Source organism: Polistes dominula, unplaced genomic scaffold (assembly GCF_049000335.1).
Source record: "Polistes dominula isolate Pdom_NZ unplaced genomic scaffold, Pdom_raw_medaka contig_73, whole genome shotgun sequence".
NCBI classification, from domain to species: Eukaryota; Metazoa; Arthropoda; class Insecta; order Hymenoptera; family Vespidae; genus Polistes; species Polistes dominula.
The window spans coordinates 5,018,607-5,034,653 of NW_028300951.1; the positions used below are offsets into that span (position 1 = coordinate 5,018,607).

The 16,047-nt window shown below is 29.9% G+C and overlaps 2 protein-coding genes across 3 annotated transcripts in view; one reads left to right on the plus strand and one right to left on the minus strand.

Annotated features, from left to right (window-relative positions):
* On the plus strand, positions 1-5,075 carry LOC107064008 (UDP-sugar transporter UST74c). The gene is made up of 4 exons (XM_089172186.1): positions 1-1,076; positions 1,858-2,165; positions 2,379-2,602; positions 2,680-5,075. The coding sequence occupies exons 1-4, from the start codon at positions 197-199 to the stop codon at positions 2,840-2,842; spliced, it is 1,575 nt and encodes a 524-aa protein (XP_089028312.1). The 5' UTR covers positions 1-196; the 3' UTR covers positions 2,843-5,075.
* LOC107063979 (discoidin domain-containing receptor 2) overlaps positions 3,262-16,047 on the minus strand; it is a 25,396-nt gene continuing 12,610 nt past the window's right edge. The window contains exons 2-15 of one of the 2 annotated variants that reach the window (XM_015316193.2): positions 11,612-11,781; positions 11,291-11,396; positions 10,475-10,700; positions 9,660-9,807; positions 8,704-8,999; positions 8,370-8,577; positions 7,673-8,272; positions 6,704-6,855; positions 6,466-6,627; positions 6,269-6,378; positions 6,009-6,185; positions 5,843-5,935; positions 5,603-5,744; positions 3,262-5,478 (exon numbers count right to left, since the gene is read on the minus strand). In XM_015316193.2, the coding sequence (XP_015171679.1) occupies positions 5,161-5,478; positions 5,603-5,744; positions 5,843-5,935; positions 6,009-6,185; positions 6,269-6,378; positions 6,466-6,627; positions 6,704-6,855; positions 7,673-8,272; positions 8,370-8,577; positions 8,704-8,999; positions 9,660-9,807; positions 10,475-10,700; positions 11,291-11,396; positions 11,612-11,690 (2,817 nt within the window). In that variant the 5' untranslated portion in view covers positions 11,691-11,781 and the 3' untranslated portion in view covers positions 3,262-5,160. Of the gene's footprint in view, positions 5,479-5,602; positions 5,745-5,842; positions 5,936-6,008; positions 6,186-6,268; positions 6,379-6,465; positions 6,628-6,703; positions 6,856-7,672; positions 8,273-8,369; positions 8,578-8,703; positions 9,000-9,659; positions 9,808-10,474; positions 10,701-11,290; positions 11,397-11,611; positions 11,810-16,047 lie in introns of both variants that reach the window. The other variant, XM_089172180.1, reaches the window with a different exon arrangement.

Here is a 16,047-nt window from a genome sequence, read left to right on the forward strand (position 1 = left end):
ACATATGTTACGAGTGTGTTACGGATGGTACTGGTACGTTCGTCGGCTATCTGAACGAGAAAAAATGTTAAGGTTATTACGGTGTATGTACTTGCACTTATATTATTAATTGTATATAAAATGGCATTAATAAGAACGTATGAACGTTTATATTCGATAATTTAGTTGAGGGTTATCGAAAAGAATATTAGAAAAAATGTTAGTGAATCAACAAAATGCAATGTTCGTACGCGTCGGTTCAGCTCTGTTTTACGGAGTATCGTCGTTTATGATAACAGTGGTGAATAAAATGGTCTTAACTACCTTTGGTTTCCCATCTTTTCAAGTATTGGGAATAGGACAAATGTTAGCAACTATTTTCGTTTTATTCTTGGCGAAGAAGTTACGTTACGTTGACTTCCCTAACCTCGAAGTTGCGACGTTTGTTAAGATCTGGCCATTACCAATGATATATATTGGTAATATGATTTTTGGATTGGGTGGTACGAAACAACTCAGCTTACCAATGTTTACTGCTCTAAGACGATTCAGTATCCTCATGACAATGATTGCGGAATACTACATTCTCGGGATCAAGGCTCGCGCTTCCATACAGCTTAGCGTCTACACCATGGTGCTGGGTGCCTTAATTGCTGCATTAAACGATCTTGCCTTTAATCTTGAGGGTTATATCTTTATATTGTTGAATGATATTTTTACCGCCGCAAATGGAGTCTATATGAAGAAAAAACTGGATTCCAAGGAACTTGGAAAATATGGATTGATGTATTATAATTCACTCTTCATGGTGATACCCGCAATCATGATGGCATGGTGGACAGGAGATATTCATATGGTGTCTAAATTTCCAGATTGGACTAATATTTTATTCGTTTTACAATTTGCTTTATCCTGCGTTATGGGCTTTATATTATCTTATAGTGTTATTCTTTGCACGCTATATAATTCTGCATTGACTACTACTATAATAGGATGTTTAAAAAATATTTGTGTAACTTATCTCGGTATGGTCATCGGAGGGGATTATATATTTTCTTGGATTAACTTTGTAGGTTTAAATTTAAGTGTTGTAGGTAGTCTAGTATACACATGGGTAACCTTCCGTAGAAAGGAATCGATAGAATCTAAATATTCTCCAATTAATCAGGAAGAAAGTTCAAGAATACAATCTATATGATGTACAGTAATATTTAGCACGTGTTTTAACATGCTACTTGCACAAACAATTTAGTATTTATAAACTGGAAGTATTGCTGCTGCATTGCATTTAAATCTGAAAGAAAACTTTTTTTTGCCGAATGAACAATTAAATCCATAAGGGAGTGAACTTAAGTCACGTGAAAAATATTTTATGAATATGGAATTATAAAGTAGTTGTTAAGTCCATATTTTTATACCGTACATTCAAATGGTGATAATATCTTATACCGATAATTATGTGTTAAGTAGTAGCTTTTATTAATGTTCCTATCTAGTATGAATCACCTGACTGTTGTGAAAAGTTTTATGGGTGACTGTATGTAGATATGAGAAATTTTGTTGTAATACATACCAAAGTAAAGAGAATTATTGTTACCGGCAGGATTATAGTGCCATAATAATACAATGGCATACAGTCCAAAATTAGATAGATAATTGTTAGTAAAGTGATTTAAAACCAAGGTCACAATTTTTAGTCAAACATACACTGTCATGTATATTATAGGAAAATAAATATCAATAGTGTAATCTAATTTTTATCTAAGTGTATAAGTTGTACAGAAATAAAATTTATTTATTAAGAACTCGTATCAAATTGTCATTTACCTTGATCAGTTTCAGAGATTTCAGCGGTACGAAGATATTCTGCATACAAAGCCTTTGAAGAAGATTATGCTAAACATCATGTATTTTTATCTTCCTTTCAACGAGCGGCTCTCACAGTAGGATCAGCAGTTATATCACTGGCTGACCCATCCCGTGGTGATATGATTGCATGTCTTGCAGAAACTTCATCTGGAAATGCCCTTGTACACTGCCTGAATAAAATGAATAAATCACCCGAAGGCCGAAGAATTTTAAGAGAAAGACCGCGTATAAATAGTTCGACCATTGATTTATCATTATTGAAAAAATTACCAAATGGCACTGTTGGAAAAACATATAGCAACTTTTTAGAAATGAATGTAAGATTTTACTATATTTGTTATAGATTCCTGTTTTTTCAAATGTTTGGATTTATTAAGTAAATAATATTGCTTGAAGAATGTACAAGTTATTTTTGTTGAATTTCTTTTTTGTTTACATGGTTGATTGCATTTTAGATAAATTAAGCTATTTTTAAATTATTTAGATATTTTTAGATTTATTTTATTCCAGTGTTGAAAAACTCTTTCTAGAAAGTAACACCAGATTCTAGGATACCTACCAGATTTATCGACGATATTGAACAAGCATATGTAATGCAACGATATCGTGAAATACATGATATATGTCACGCTGTTTTATTGATGCCTACAACGATGCTCGGAGAAGTCACAGTTAAATGGGTAGAAGGACTTCAAACACAATTTCCAATGTGTATAGGAGGAGCTATATTTGGAGCGGCTCGTTTGCGTGCAAGGTAAACTAAAAATTAGCACAATACGATTTTTTATTTACTCAAACAACATCTTTTTTTAAAATAACATCTTCTTTCAGGCAAAGAAAATTATATCTGAATCATTATCTTCAATGGGCAATAAAGACTGGAAATAATGCTGAATTTTTACTAAATGTTTACTTTGAAGAACGGTGGGAACAATCTCTCAAAGACTTTCATAAGGAGATGAACATCGTTTCTCTTATTCCATTATCAGAATAATATAAGAATGTGCTGTGATAATGTATGTATGTATCATGTAAATGTATTAGTTATAGCGATAGTTTGTTGACTGATATCATTTATTTAGACTGTTCTTATATAAAGGCTGCTATTTATTGGATCAATGTATTTAAATATTTTTAATCAGTATAATAAATAAATGGTCAGCATATAATAAAATGACAAAATGAATGGTCATTATTACATTGAATAATACAAAGCTTTGTTAGTATTATATAGATAATTAGTATTCATAATAAAATATCAATATTTATTTATTAATTATAATAGTATTATAAATATTAACCATTTATTTAAAACACTTACAAAAAATGTTTACAAAATATTGATCAAATAAATAAAAGTATTATATAGAGAGCAAAAAGATCCTTAGTAATTTTATCTGTAAAAATTACGAATTATTTACATGATATAACAATTTTTATTGATTATAACACTGGAAATATTAAGAATATAATTTTTAATGGGAATACACATGACTCATATTACAAATTTGGATTACTATACCTACGAGCCTATGAAATGTTTGATAAAAGTCGATAAAATAGTTTACCATCGTAGAGAAATGTGTAGGTGCGAAATGTGCGACCGCGTAATTATGTTTACGCGTTACACGTGTCAATTTTTACGCTCCTTTTTTTTAAATTTTTCTTCCTCTTTTTTTCTTTTCTTTTTTTTTTTTAATTCGCGCTGTATACATCGACAATTTATAAGGAATAATTATAATATAATATACCTATTATCATTCGATGAAGAAGTTAAAAGCTATTTTTAAACGAATGAGATTGTAAACAATCTTCTTAGTAAATTAATTAACATTTAGTATTCTAAAATATTGCACAATTTATAAAACGATAACTTTGCAAACTTGATTGTCCATTTTCATCTATAGTGGTGTAAGTATATTTTAAGTACAATACTTCGTTCCCTAGGTCCGAGAAAAATTCAACGAAGTATTTTGCCTTATCATTCGTCGTTATTTTAAGGCAAAAGGTCCAGAAGTGAAGATTTATTTCTTTATATTATTATTATTATTATTAATTATTAATTATTATTATTATATTAGTATTATCATTATTATTATTTTTATTTATTATTATTATTTATTATTTAATATTATTATTATTATTATTATTATTATTTACTATTATTATTATCCACCTTACGATTTTGCTTTTACTTACATTGAGGATTCAGGAAAAAATAATCCCTTTTATAGTTGTATTTTTTGTATGTGACTAAGTGCACGATCGAAGGACTCTTGCATATACAAGGTGGCCATTCATTGATAATCTTATAAAAATTACATGCTAAAGAGCCACAGTTTTAGTTTTTAGCAAGAAGATGATGATAGTTCATTGAATTATTTAGCTATATATCTGCTTTCTTTGTGCATACACATACATATACGCATATGTGTATATTGCGTATGTATACGCAAATAGAAAACTATGAATATATATATATATATATATTTATTTATTTATTTATATTTTCTATCTAATATATATATATTAGATAGTTTATTCCATTTCTTCATAGCATTACTTTTGCTATATACTTTCTTATATACTATTACTTTAATAATATGTTCAATGGAATTGGCAAAAATGTAACGATTCGAATAATATTAATATTAATATTAAGTTCACGCGCACATGCAGGTTTGTGATATTAACCGGCCAAATTTCATTTTTCTATCGTCAAATAATTGATGAATATAATACGCGAGGCCGTTTATTCATTGAATTAACATTTAGCAGCGTTTAAAAGTTAAGGTGGTTATTATTTAATAATGCGCGAGAACTGTATATCATTATTAAAACTATCATCTTACGATATTAAGTTATATGAAAAGCATGTGAGAAGTTCTCAAATCACACAAATCTTCGTTACCTTAAAATGAAGAACGATCACACTAATTTTTTATAAAAAAGTTTTCTTTTTTTTCTTTCCTTTTTTTTGCGTTTTATCCGAATCCTTATAATTTTATAAATAGATATTATATAATAATAATAATAATAATAATAGAGGATCGGAATTAGATAAACCTAGATGAGCATTATAAGTTAAATGGCCAGAGAGCATCCTACGTTTAAAGGAGTAGTGTGAATGATGATAAGTAAGTGAAATTCACATACACACACATACACGCATTGTTGCCATAGGAATAGAATAATTAAACGATCATCGTAATAGAAGGAAGGATAGAGGCAAATATGTAGGATGCATCTTGGCTGATTGTAATTAATTTGGTCCGCGCTTCTGGAGCGAGTCTCGTGTTGTTATATTATATTTTAATCGAAAGCCAGTCTCTTTAAATAGAGGTAGATCTCCTCAAAGGTAGGTCTGTTCTCAGGCTGTTTACTCCAACATTTAACCATCATGTGGTATAAATCAGCGGAGGAGCACAATGGTTGGGATAATACTCGTGGTTGATTCTTTTCACTGTTACCGCTATTATTGTAGCCTGGATTATGATTGTACCAACGATCGTAATTTTCTAATACTTGTTCCGAAGTCAAATCTGAATAAGGTATTTCCTTGCATCCTGTTAAAATCTCCCAGACCGTTATCGCGTAAGACCATATATCGGCACGACAAGATTGTTTACCCTTAGAAAGTCAATTAGATTTTATTTAATATATTTCAATGTGTATGTGTTTTTTTTATATATTATAATTTCTTTTTTTCACATCGACGATTAAAAGAAAGAACGAAGAAAGATAATTATCTTACCAGAATCACCGCTTCCCAGGCCATCCAACGAAGTGGTATTTTCTTATAACATCCATCAACGTAATATACGTGATCATATTTGTTGCAATATATCGCATGATCGGACACTTTTACTGATAAATTTTGATTAACTAAGCAATTCCTAAAAATATATACACATATAATGATTGTTAATTGGATACTAATTTTTGTTTGGTTTTGTTTTTTGTCTCTTATTTATTTATTATTTATCATTAATACCTGGCTGCTAAGTCGCGATGTGGTATGTTCAAATTCTCAAGGTACTTCATTCCTGAGGCAATTTGCATGATGAAATTTAAAGAGCATTCGTAGCTGTTGAATGAATGATACCAACGTTATATATAAATTGTTATTGGGTAATGTAAAAAAAAATATATGTTCTTACTTCAGCGATGATTCGTTTTCAGATTTGCGACGATCTTCCAAAAAACTTGGAAGATCACCCAACTCGCCGTATTCGAACACAGCACCAAAAGGTTCTTCTTCGACCAAGGCAATTATCCTTGCGATGTTAACGTCACGAATGGTTGCCAAAAAGTGCATGTCATTCGTAAAATCTTTCCTATTTTTTTAACGATAATTTCAAATTAAAATTGCATCATTTTATATATAGATCTTATTTTTTTTTAATTAAGTATAACTTACTTAAGAGAATCTACGACACCACGCCAGAGAGAACGAACTACAACAACTTGTCGATTTCGTATACTTCCAACATCTGGATTTTGAATACCCTTAGCTTCACAAAGATGCACCTATTATAAATGAATACAGTTTTTTATTTATTAAAAATATATTTATTATTACGTTGATAATGCGTGCGAAAATAAACGCATTATTACCAATCCGAAGCTTCCTTCACCAAGCTTGTCAAGAATTCTTAATCTGTGTCTAGAAATTCGTGGAATGTCGCAAGAATCTCCATTACTCGCAGAATTAGTGTTATCTCTAATATGTAAAGGCGTGAATAGACTGAACACGGATGATTGTTCTCGCCTTTTGATCTGTAAAAATATTATTAATATGAAAGGTTATAAATTCTTTGATAATAAATCTTATGAATAAATTTCGATATTTTACCGTCAATATATCGGTCGCAGCATAATAACTTTCGTAAACTTTATGATTGATTTTTCCCGACTGCGTCGACTTTGATTTCTTTATCGGAAAGGGCGTAGATGCAACACGATTTCCTACTTTGTAACTGGAAAAGTTACAATCGCTGTTGAAGTCTAGAAAAAAATTTAATTATATATATATTAATCACGAACTTTTTCGGCAAGAAAAAAATGACAATATCTATCTATTTATTCAAATAAATTTATCAAGATCGTTAATAGATTGTATGATATTTTAAAATAAGAAAAAAAAAACATGTGTGCATATCACACAAGTTAGAAGTGAAACCTTCACATAAACAAATTTCGAGGATAATTTATTATATAATATTATTATAACATTATTTGCACGTTTAATTTGTCATTATTTATTTAATTATTAATTTAATTATTAATTTAATTATAAAAATGCGTGCCTATTCATATGCAACCCTCCAGACACACTTTGAAAATGTTACTTGCGAGTGCTATCTACTGGGATGAAATTTTTTTGCAGTCAAATCTGTTTATACACGTATGTATGACGGGTTGCCTATCTTTCGGGCAGAAAAAATTCCGTTCCGACAGATGTCGCTAACAAGCAACATTTTCAAAGTGTGTTTGGAGGGTTGCATTTATACAGGCGCGCATTTTTATAATAAGTACAAAAAAATAAATAATAAAACACTTTAAAAAATGCTTGCAAGTCAAATATTTTTATAAATAATGATAAAAATTGAACTCCGATATTGTAATTAATTTATGCATATTTTTAGAATAATATTTAGTATTTTGTATGAAATAAAAATAAAAAATCATGTATGGAGTCGCATACAAACATACACATATACAACCGGAAGCGATAACTACGAAGCAGAGCGTAAAGAGAAAATCATACCCATTCTAAAGAAGTTTCCATTTCAAAAAGCAAGTCAATTAAAAAAAAACTTACCAGAGTATTCAGTATTGTAATCTATCGACGACAATAATTCACTTTGATGTGGTCGCGCATCATATACATGATTATCTTCCGAGAAAACTTTGTAGGTTCTTTCGTATGCGCTCGAACGTTCATACATTCGTTCAGAATTACGTCTCTCTGTTGTACCACGAATACTGTCGTCATCGTTTGTAAGACTTTTACTTTTGACAGATAATCGTGACTGCGATAAACCATTGACAACGATTGGGGTCGCTAATTTAACGTCTTTCATGTTGATCGTGATGCCTGGTGCCGATGAACCGCACAATAAAGCCGTATGCTTTTGTAATAGAGCAACTTTGTTGCGTCCCCTTTGTTTCATCAAAAATATCGTACAAGTTAATAGCAAGGCTATCACCGTCAATGCACCGCTAACTAGACCAATGTAAGTTTGTGAATTATTAACCGGGAAGGCGTCCGGCGTTAAGTTAGAATCGTTTTGCTCATAAATTGTCTCGTTGAATTCGTTGTTGGTTTTTTCAGCAAGATCCACGCTCAATTCTATATCGTTCATATCGTCGTCGAGTATTTGATTATTCGATTCGCTAGATGAATTTCTTGTACCTACGACTATCGAATAAATCTTTTTATTTGTTTATTTATTTATTTATTTATTTTTTATTTCGTTTATTTCGAAACGAAGATTTCGCAAATAAATTGTAAATACCTGTTTCAAACGTGATCTCGCTAATGAGCAACCATTTGGATTTGATTTTAAATTCTAATTTAACAAATTTACCAATACGCGTTGGTAATAGTATCGTTGAAAGACTAGTACCAATTTTGATGTCATCGTGGTTTATTCTTAATGTCTCTTCCGTTGGATTATAATCAATACCATCATTTGAGAACCACGCGGAAACTATTGAGAATATCTAATACAAGTAAATATATATGTATATATATATGTACATTTTTTTTTTTAATTAAATTAACAATTATTGTTATTTATTTATAGCAATAGAATAGTTTAGTCATTTTTTTTCTGTAGTTTTATTTACCTCGATATCGTGTTGCGGTAAATTGGCAACGTGAATGGTACAGTCGACGAATTCACGGACATCGTCAAACTCAAAGATCAATTGTACGCTATCCCGATTGCTCCATCCGACCCAATTCGTGCCACTGGAAGAGGTCATCGCTTCGGATTCGTCCGCGAAAATTCCGTCGATCAATTGACCAAGCCCGTCTCTTAAAATACCATCAGCCTCTGTACCATCGTAGGAAGAATCCTCCATGTTTGATCCGTTTGGTCCGAATGAATCACCCGTTGGTATTACATACCTTACGATATGTTCTAAAAAAAAAACAAAAAAAAAATTCAATTATTTAATACATACATTATCGATTACGTCAATATATTATCCAATATTTAAAAAGATTATAATTTGAAATAAAATATATCAATGAGTAATATATAAACTATCAATATTATGTATCAATATGCATTAATATGTTATCCCAGTTAACACAATTTCGATATAAATCTTTTTATTATAAATATTAAATGTCCATTTAACGCATTGACGAAATTGTTATTTATAATAAACGTAAAACGTTATATTAATTAATAATATCATCTTTTCAAATTTAAGACATTTATTTTAATATATATATATATTTTAAGGAATATCTCTTTTCATATTCATTTAATTTATTTGATATTTAATATCGATTTTTAGAAAAATGTTTCGTCAATTTAATTCGATAAGAAAAAGGTGGTATTACATGAAATATACGTGATTTTGAAAATGCATTTATCGAAATTCCTTTTAAATGTTAAATTATGTTCAACTATATGCACACAGACACGTATGTATATATGTTTTACATAATAAATAATAAATAGGTAGTATAGGTGGCAAGTAGATAGATGGTTGCCTCGATGTAACGTCTGCTTGCATCTTAATATAGTTAATATACTTGATATAATGGTACTCGATTGAAGGATACTCACGTTCCCATACACAGCCATAAATTTCTACACGCATACAGACGGTACGAGGATGTTGGCTGTACGGTACGAATCGTACTCTGCTAGCTACGAACGGCAAATCTAATTTTTGCTTTTCTACCAAATATGTATTGCTATTACCTCGTAATACCTATAGAAAACAAATTGTACATGATTAATAAATATTATATATAAACATAAAAGAAAAAAAATCACAAAAGTTGAGGTCGAGTCATAAGTAATTTCCGATGTGGTTATGTAGAATCTATTTTTCGTATTTATCTACTATAAGACACCGAAACAAATAGATTTTCGATATCACTATATAGATGAATATTCAATTAGTCTTCTGTTAACTTTTTTATGTAGTGAATATTTTATTTAACCGTTTTTTTTTAACCTCTGAAATAGATAGTGAAAAATGCATATTTGACATGTAATGCTTCAGGAATTGAAACAATGCAATAGCATTAAGGTGGTAGTTGAAAAAATATGCAGTGTATACGGTGCAGGACTGATAACTGATAGAGCAATTAGAAATTGGTTTGAAAAATTCTGTTGTGGAGATACGATCTTAAAAGACGAACCGAGTGCAGGACGTATTTTCGACTTTGACGAACCTTTTAATGGTAATATTGGAGCAAAATTCAATAGATACGTCCAACAGATGCAAAGAGTGCAAAAAAAAAAAAAAACTCCATGAAAAGTGTCCTGCACTTATAAGTCGCAGAAAAGCCATTTTTTGTCTCATAAAAAACAAAAGTTATTTATGACTCGATCTAATAATTCGTATAATATTAACCGACGAACACACGTACTTTATCTCTTTTAAGATTTTTATATTGATGCCATTTAGAATCCCGCCAATATTCAAGAAAAAATGCTTCGGCATATTCTTGGCCTTGACCATTACCAAAACGACCTTGAGTTTCAGTCCACGTAATAAGATGATCCTTCGTTAGATCGATTTCCAAATATTCTCGTATGGCACTGCTGATTTGTGCTTTGGGACACCAAGCTCCGCCATTTTTTTCGTGCCGTAATCTGTAAAGAGATATTTAACCACCTTTTTTTTTTTCTCATCTTTCAATAATTATCTTTTTAAGTTAAAAAAATATTTTAGAAAATGAAGAACTTTCTAATAAAATTATTAATTAGGAAAAATAATAATTCAATTTTATCGTAAGATAAGTAAGACGAAGTAAAAGGACAAAAAAAGAAACATAATTATGGAATATTATATATATATATATATATATTATGGTGAATTCAAAGTTCGAGCATTTTTTAATTAATATTTCAAAAGTAAATTTTACAAAAACAATCCATTATGCAGTTTATAACACAATTTATAACACAATTTATAACGCAATAAATGCACGAACTTTTGCTTCACTCTAATATATTTATATATTCATATTATATATTGTATAATAATATGTATTGTATAATATAAATATTATGTATATATATATATATATATGTGCACATTATATATATATACATATATATATTATATACTCAATATATATATATATATATATATATATATATATATATATATATATATATATATATAGGATGTATATATATGGATGTATCCTGTTATCCTTCGTAAACTTTCCAATATCTACCTTGCGTTTTGCGGCCCCACAGATTTCATCTCGTAACTCGAAGACGCGGTAATAGCGTCGTCGGGGATCCTTCCCTCTTCCATGCCAAGAGGTAACATACACTGTCCTAAAACGATCGCCCATTATACGTCTCTTTATTGTCTTTATTATTCTTACTTATTGTCAGAAATGTATTTTGTATTTTTCATATTATTTCTTTCTTTCTCTTTCTTTTTTTATGTTATCTTTTGACGATAAGAATAACGTAATATTTATATACTTAATTTATATTATTATTATTATTAATATTATTTTTATTACATAGATGATTTGAATACGTACCAGGAATACCTATGACAGGTTCGTTCATGCATAAAACCAGTACAGTAAGGACTCCTATGAAAATAACTACTGCCTCCATGATATGTGATTTGATATTCTACTGTAGCATTGCCTCGTAATATTTTATAGCGCATGATAAGTAGACATGAAGAGTTATCATTGTCATTACTCTGAAAAATAAAAAAGAAAAAAAAATACCTGAAAGAATATGTGCTCGTATTGCGGATGAACAATATATTTTTTCTTTTTATTTTTTGTTTAAAGATTGTAAGAAAAAAAAGGAAGTAAGAAAATAGGAAAATAAATAAGGAGAAGGAAGGAAGGAGGGGGTAATGGGAAAAGGAAAAAAAATAGAACTATGAAAACGGATTGTCGTAATTTTTTAAGAGAAATGATATCATCTGATAGAAGTATTATGTTATACGTAAGTACACTCTTCCTTTTTTTTTTGTTTCAAGAAAGAAGGGAAGAAGTTTGAGAAAAATGAAAAAAAAAAAGAAAAGAAAAGAAAAGAAAAGAAATGAAAAGAAAAAAAAGAAAAGAAAAGAAAGAAATACAAAAAGCAAAGAGGGTTGAAAGTTCTTACTAAAAGTGGTAAGTTCCGGTATCGGGGTCAAAAATTGTTTCATCCTGGTATACGCATAAAAATCTTGGCCCTCGTTGTACGCCTACGGCGTGGGAACTTTAACGAGATTTTGTATAAAAAAGAAACCCTTGCCCTCACAGTTCCTTTCGGAAGCTCTGTCATTAAGCGACCCTTTTGGTATTCGAACAGAAACTGCTTGCCCCGAAGGTTCTCTCTTTACTTGTGATTGTAACGCCTTGTCAACCCTAACGTTTTATCTACACATCGTTTCATTCAACATCGAATTATACGCGTCTAATGTGATCTTATATTTATTATTTTTTTTCTCTCGAAATATTTTACGAATTATAATCGAACGATAGATAAATAAAACTTAACAAGATTTAACGAAAAAAAAAAAAAAAAGAAAAAGTAAAGTCAAAGATAATTTTGCGTTTCTCATTTAATAATTTAATTTAAATAAATAAAAACATCTTTGTTATTGCATCTTGAGAACAACTATTTTCTGACTTATACCGTAGAGAGTAAAGCAAAGAGACCCCTGTTTTTTTTTCTTTTTTTACGTTTGCTCACCGTAGCCGCAAATATGAAGTAGTGTGCATGTAGTATACTTATGTATTACCCGCTTACGTAGTGCACAAAAGTAGAGTATACTCGTTTCTTCGTGGCAGCCGTGTGCAAGTGAAGTAGGCCAGTTATATGCAGACGGTCGCACAATCGTTTACAATGTTTCGCAAGGTTCAAAGATTTTAACTTGTATTCGTAAAAGAATTTGATAATTTGATATTTTTATTTATTTTTTTTTCTCTTTTTTTTTTTGTTATATTTATAAAGTAAAATTAAAAAATTAAAAAAAAAAAGTATATCACAAAATCATATCGGAATCGAAATTGCGAATGAAATTCGTTGACCGAAAAAAATATCTCCTCCTTTTCTTCCTCCTCGACAAAAATTAAAAAAAAAAAAAAAAAAAAAAAAAAAAATAAGAAGCAAAGGATGCTTACAACGATATTAATAACATTATCTCGCATAACCATCTCACAGTATTCGCGCACGTAATCTACTTTTGCCCTCGCGAATTTTTTTTCTCAACCACCATTACACGGTGCAAGCGAAGCCCCCAGAGACGCGATTTTAATTAAAACGGGAGTACGTTATGAGCATAATTTCTGTCGATTGCAAGCACAGCGGGTACGATCCAACGAGCTTGCCGAAGTGAAATGCAACGAAGCATGAAAGGGAGTCGACCCCAACAGTCAAACAAAATGTGCAAAGGATGAAGAGGAAGACTTGTAAGCTTTCTATTCTGCAGAACAACAAGATTAGACAATGCATTTCTGACTAAAGTATTAGAAAGTTTTCTTATTATGAAATTGAACAAACATATATATATATATATATATAATTTTGATGAGTACATACTTTTTATTTCAGCTTAGAATTAATGAAAGATAATCATTTTTATAATATAGAAATTTTTGTTTTAATATTGAAACGTACCTAAGAGCTCTAATATATTTCTTTATATATTTAAATAAAATATAGATTTTTTATAACCATTTTCATATAATTTTCTAAAAAATGCGAATGGAAAATATCATAAAATTGTATTTCATGTGAAAAAAAAGACAAAAAATCACGTTTGCTCTCGGTTAATAGATTTTTGTTTTTTAATCGAATTATTCTTAAATTTACACAAGTCGACAATATTGCATTATAGGTGAATAAAATTTTTTGGAGATCGATACGATGTGTAGGGAAAAAAGAAAAAAATATGGAAATATGAAAAAAAAGTACGTACGCTTGGGTATACTTGGATATTGTAATAAAACAAAGTTTACACGTTCGGGGATGATAGTTTTGTTATTTATTTGAAACAGAATGATAGGTGATGGGTATACTCATAATATCAAATACATGTATGTACGTATCATCGAGTAATTTAAAAGAAATTGATTGTCAAGAATTATTTTGAGAAAAGAAAAAAAAAGAAATGAAAAGAAAAGGAAAGTAAAGGAAAAAGATTGTTCAACTATTCGTAAGAATGAAAAGATTTGAAAAGTAAGGAAAGATGTGATAGAAAAACGAACACGCGATTTATTGTAGGTGGAGGAGGAGGTGAGGAAGGAGTCGAGTGGATAATCATATAGCTTTTCCACGGTTTCCCTTTTGACCCATCAAGAAAAGGAGGGGCGAACAGTACAAGCAGACATAATTGAAGGTAAACGTAAAGGCTGCACAGAAAGCACGTACAGAGACGAAAATTCACTTGAATAAGAGGCTACGCGTCATTTTGATTTATGGATCAAACGCTTTTCTAATTAATTATGTACGTTCATTTCTCGAGACGAACGATATACCTAAGTACGTATTCAGAGAAAATAACATTCGTTATACGGACGGTCATAATTTCCCTAGGATGCTACTAGTTATATATATATATGTACGTATATTATACATTTCGTAATTGCACAATTCTTGATTTTCCCCGAAGGTAAACTTAAACGATATGAAGAAATCGACTTAATTTAACGAATAAAGACCAATTTCTATCTTTAATCTAGACAGCTTTTGCCATTCTCCACTATGCAGTGTTCTATTTTACTTTTTACGATGATAAATTAAGATTGTTGCTCCCACAGAAATTTCAAAGTTTCCATACCGATTTCATTGAAAATAGAAAAACATCTTTCATCGTATTCGTTCGTGTCTTATCCGATCGTTAATTTAACTTTACGATTTTTGTTCCCTAGATAAATAACAGTTTTCTTTTCTTTTTTTTTTATTCTTTGTAATAACTTTTAAATTGTTTTTTATATTCTGTAAGTACACGACAATAGTTGTCGTCTTTATTCTATGATTTATATTGTAAACAAGTATTTATATTAGCGGAGAACAACGCTTTTATGTTTCTTTTTGTCCTCATTTTCTACGCAAATTAGTGATAAAAATATAAAATATTAAACGTCGTTCTCTGCGTAACCTTTTAAGCTTAATTTAACGACATTATTAAACATTATGAACGTTTTGATAAACGATTACGAGGTAAAATTGAAATATAAATTTCTCGGTCTCTGGCTCAATTACCACTAAAGCGTAATGGAATTTACGTTGATGATAAATTATTAATCAATTTTTTTTCTTTTTCTTTCAAAAAGAAAAAAACAACGTTATAAAATGATGGAACTTTTGAAGTAGCAAAAGTCAAACATTATTTACGCGAGACGATGTTTTTATAATTATTATTTAGCGAACGGATAATAAAATCGGTTGGGAATAAAAATGAAGAAGTAGAAGAAGAAGAAGAAGATGAAGATGAAGAAGAAGGAGAGAATCAGTGGTGGTATAGTCTGTTTACAAAGGTAGCCACGATAACTTGAAAGGAACTTCTCTAACATCCTTCTTTGTTTATTTTATTTTCATCCTTCTCTTTCATACACACACATACACTCTCTCTCTCTCTTCTCTCTCTCATCTTTCTTGGTATGGTATATACTTTCCCATTTTCTTTGGCCCTCGTCGAGATTCTTTAGCGTAATTACCCATGAGATCTCTTTTACTTCCAACTCCTACAATTTTTCTATCTCTTTCTTCTTTTTTTTTCTTGTTTTTTTTTCTTTTCTTTTATATTCGTTGAAATGGAGGACGACGATAAAATCGATCTTTTAATATCTGTCTATCTTTCTCAGTTCACGTATATATAGGTGTATATTTTATGAATAAATATGATGAATATAATAAATATATAAAAGCGAGTATAAAAAAAAAGGTTGAATAAGACAGAAATATAGGGGAGGGGAGAGGAGTTGGATGGAAAGAAATAAGAAAAAGAAAATGAGAGAAATAGAGA

Excerpts from the sequence above, each read along its gene's own strand:
- LOC107064008 (XM_089172186.1), top strand. The coding sequence starts at position 197 with ATGTTAGTGAATCAACAAAATGCAATGTTCGTACGCGTCGGTTCAGCT. Across the intron at positions 1,077-1,857 it reads AAATTTAAGTGTTGTAGGTA|CCTTTGAAGAAGATTATGCT; the intron begins GTCTAGTATACA and ends CTGCATACAAAG. Across the intron at positions 2,603-2,679 it reads GCGGCTCGTTTGCGTGCAAG|GCAAAGAAAATTATATCTGA; the intron begins GTAAACTAAAAA and ends ATCTTCTTTCAG.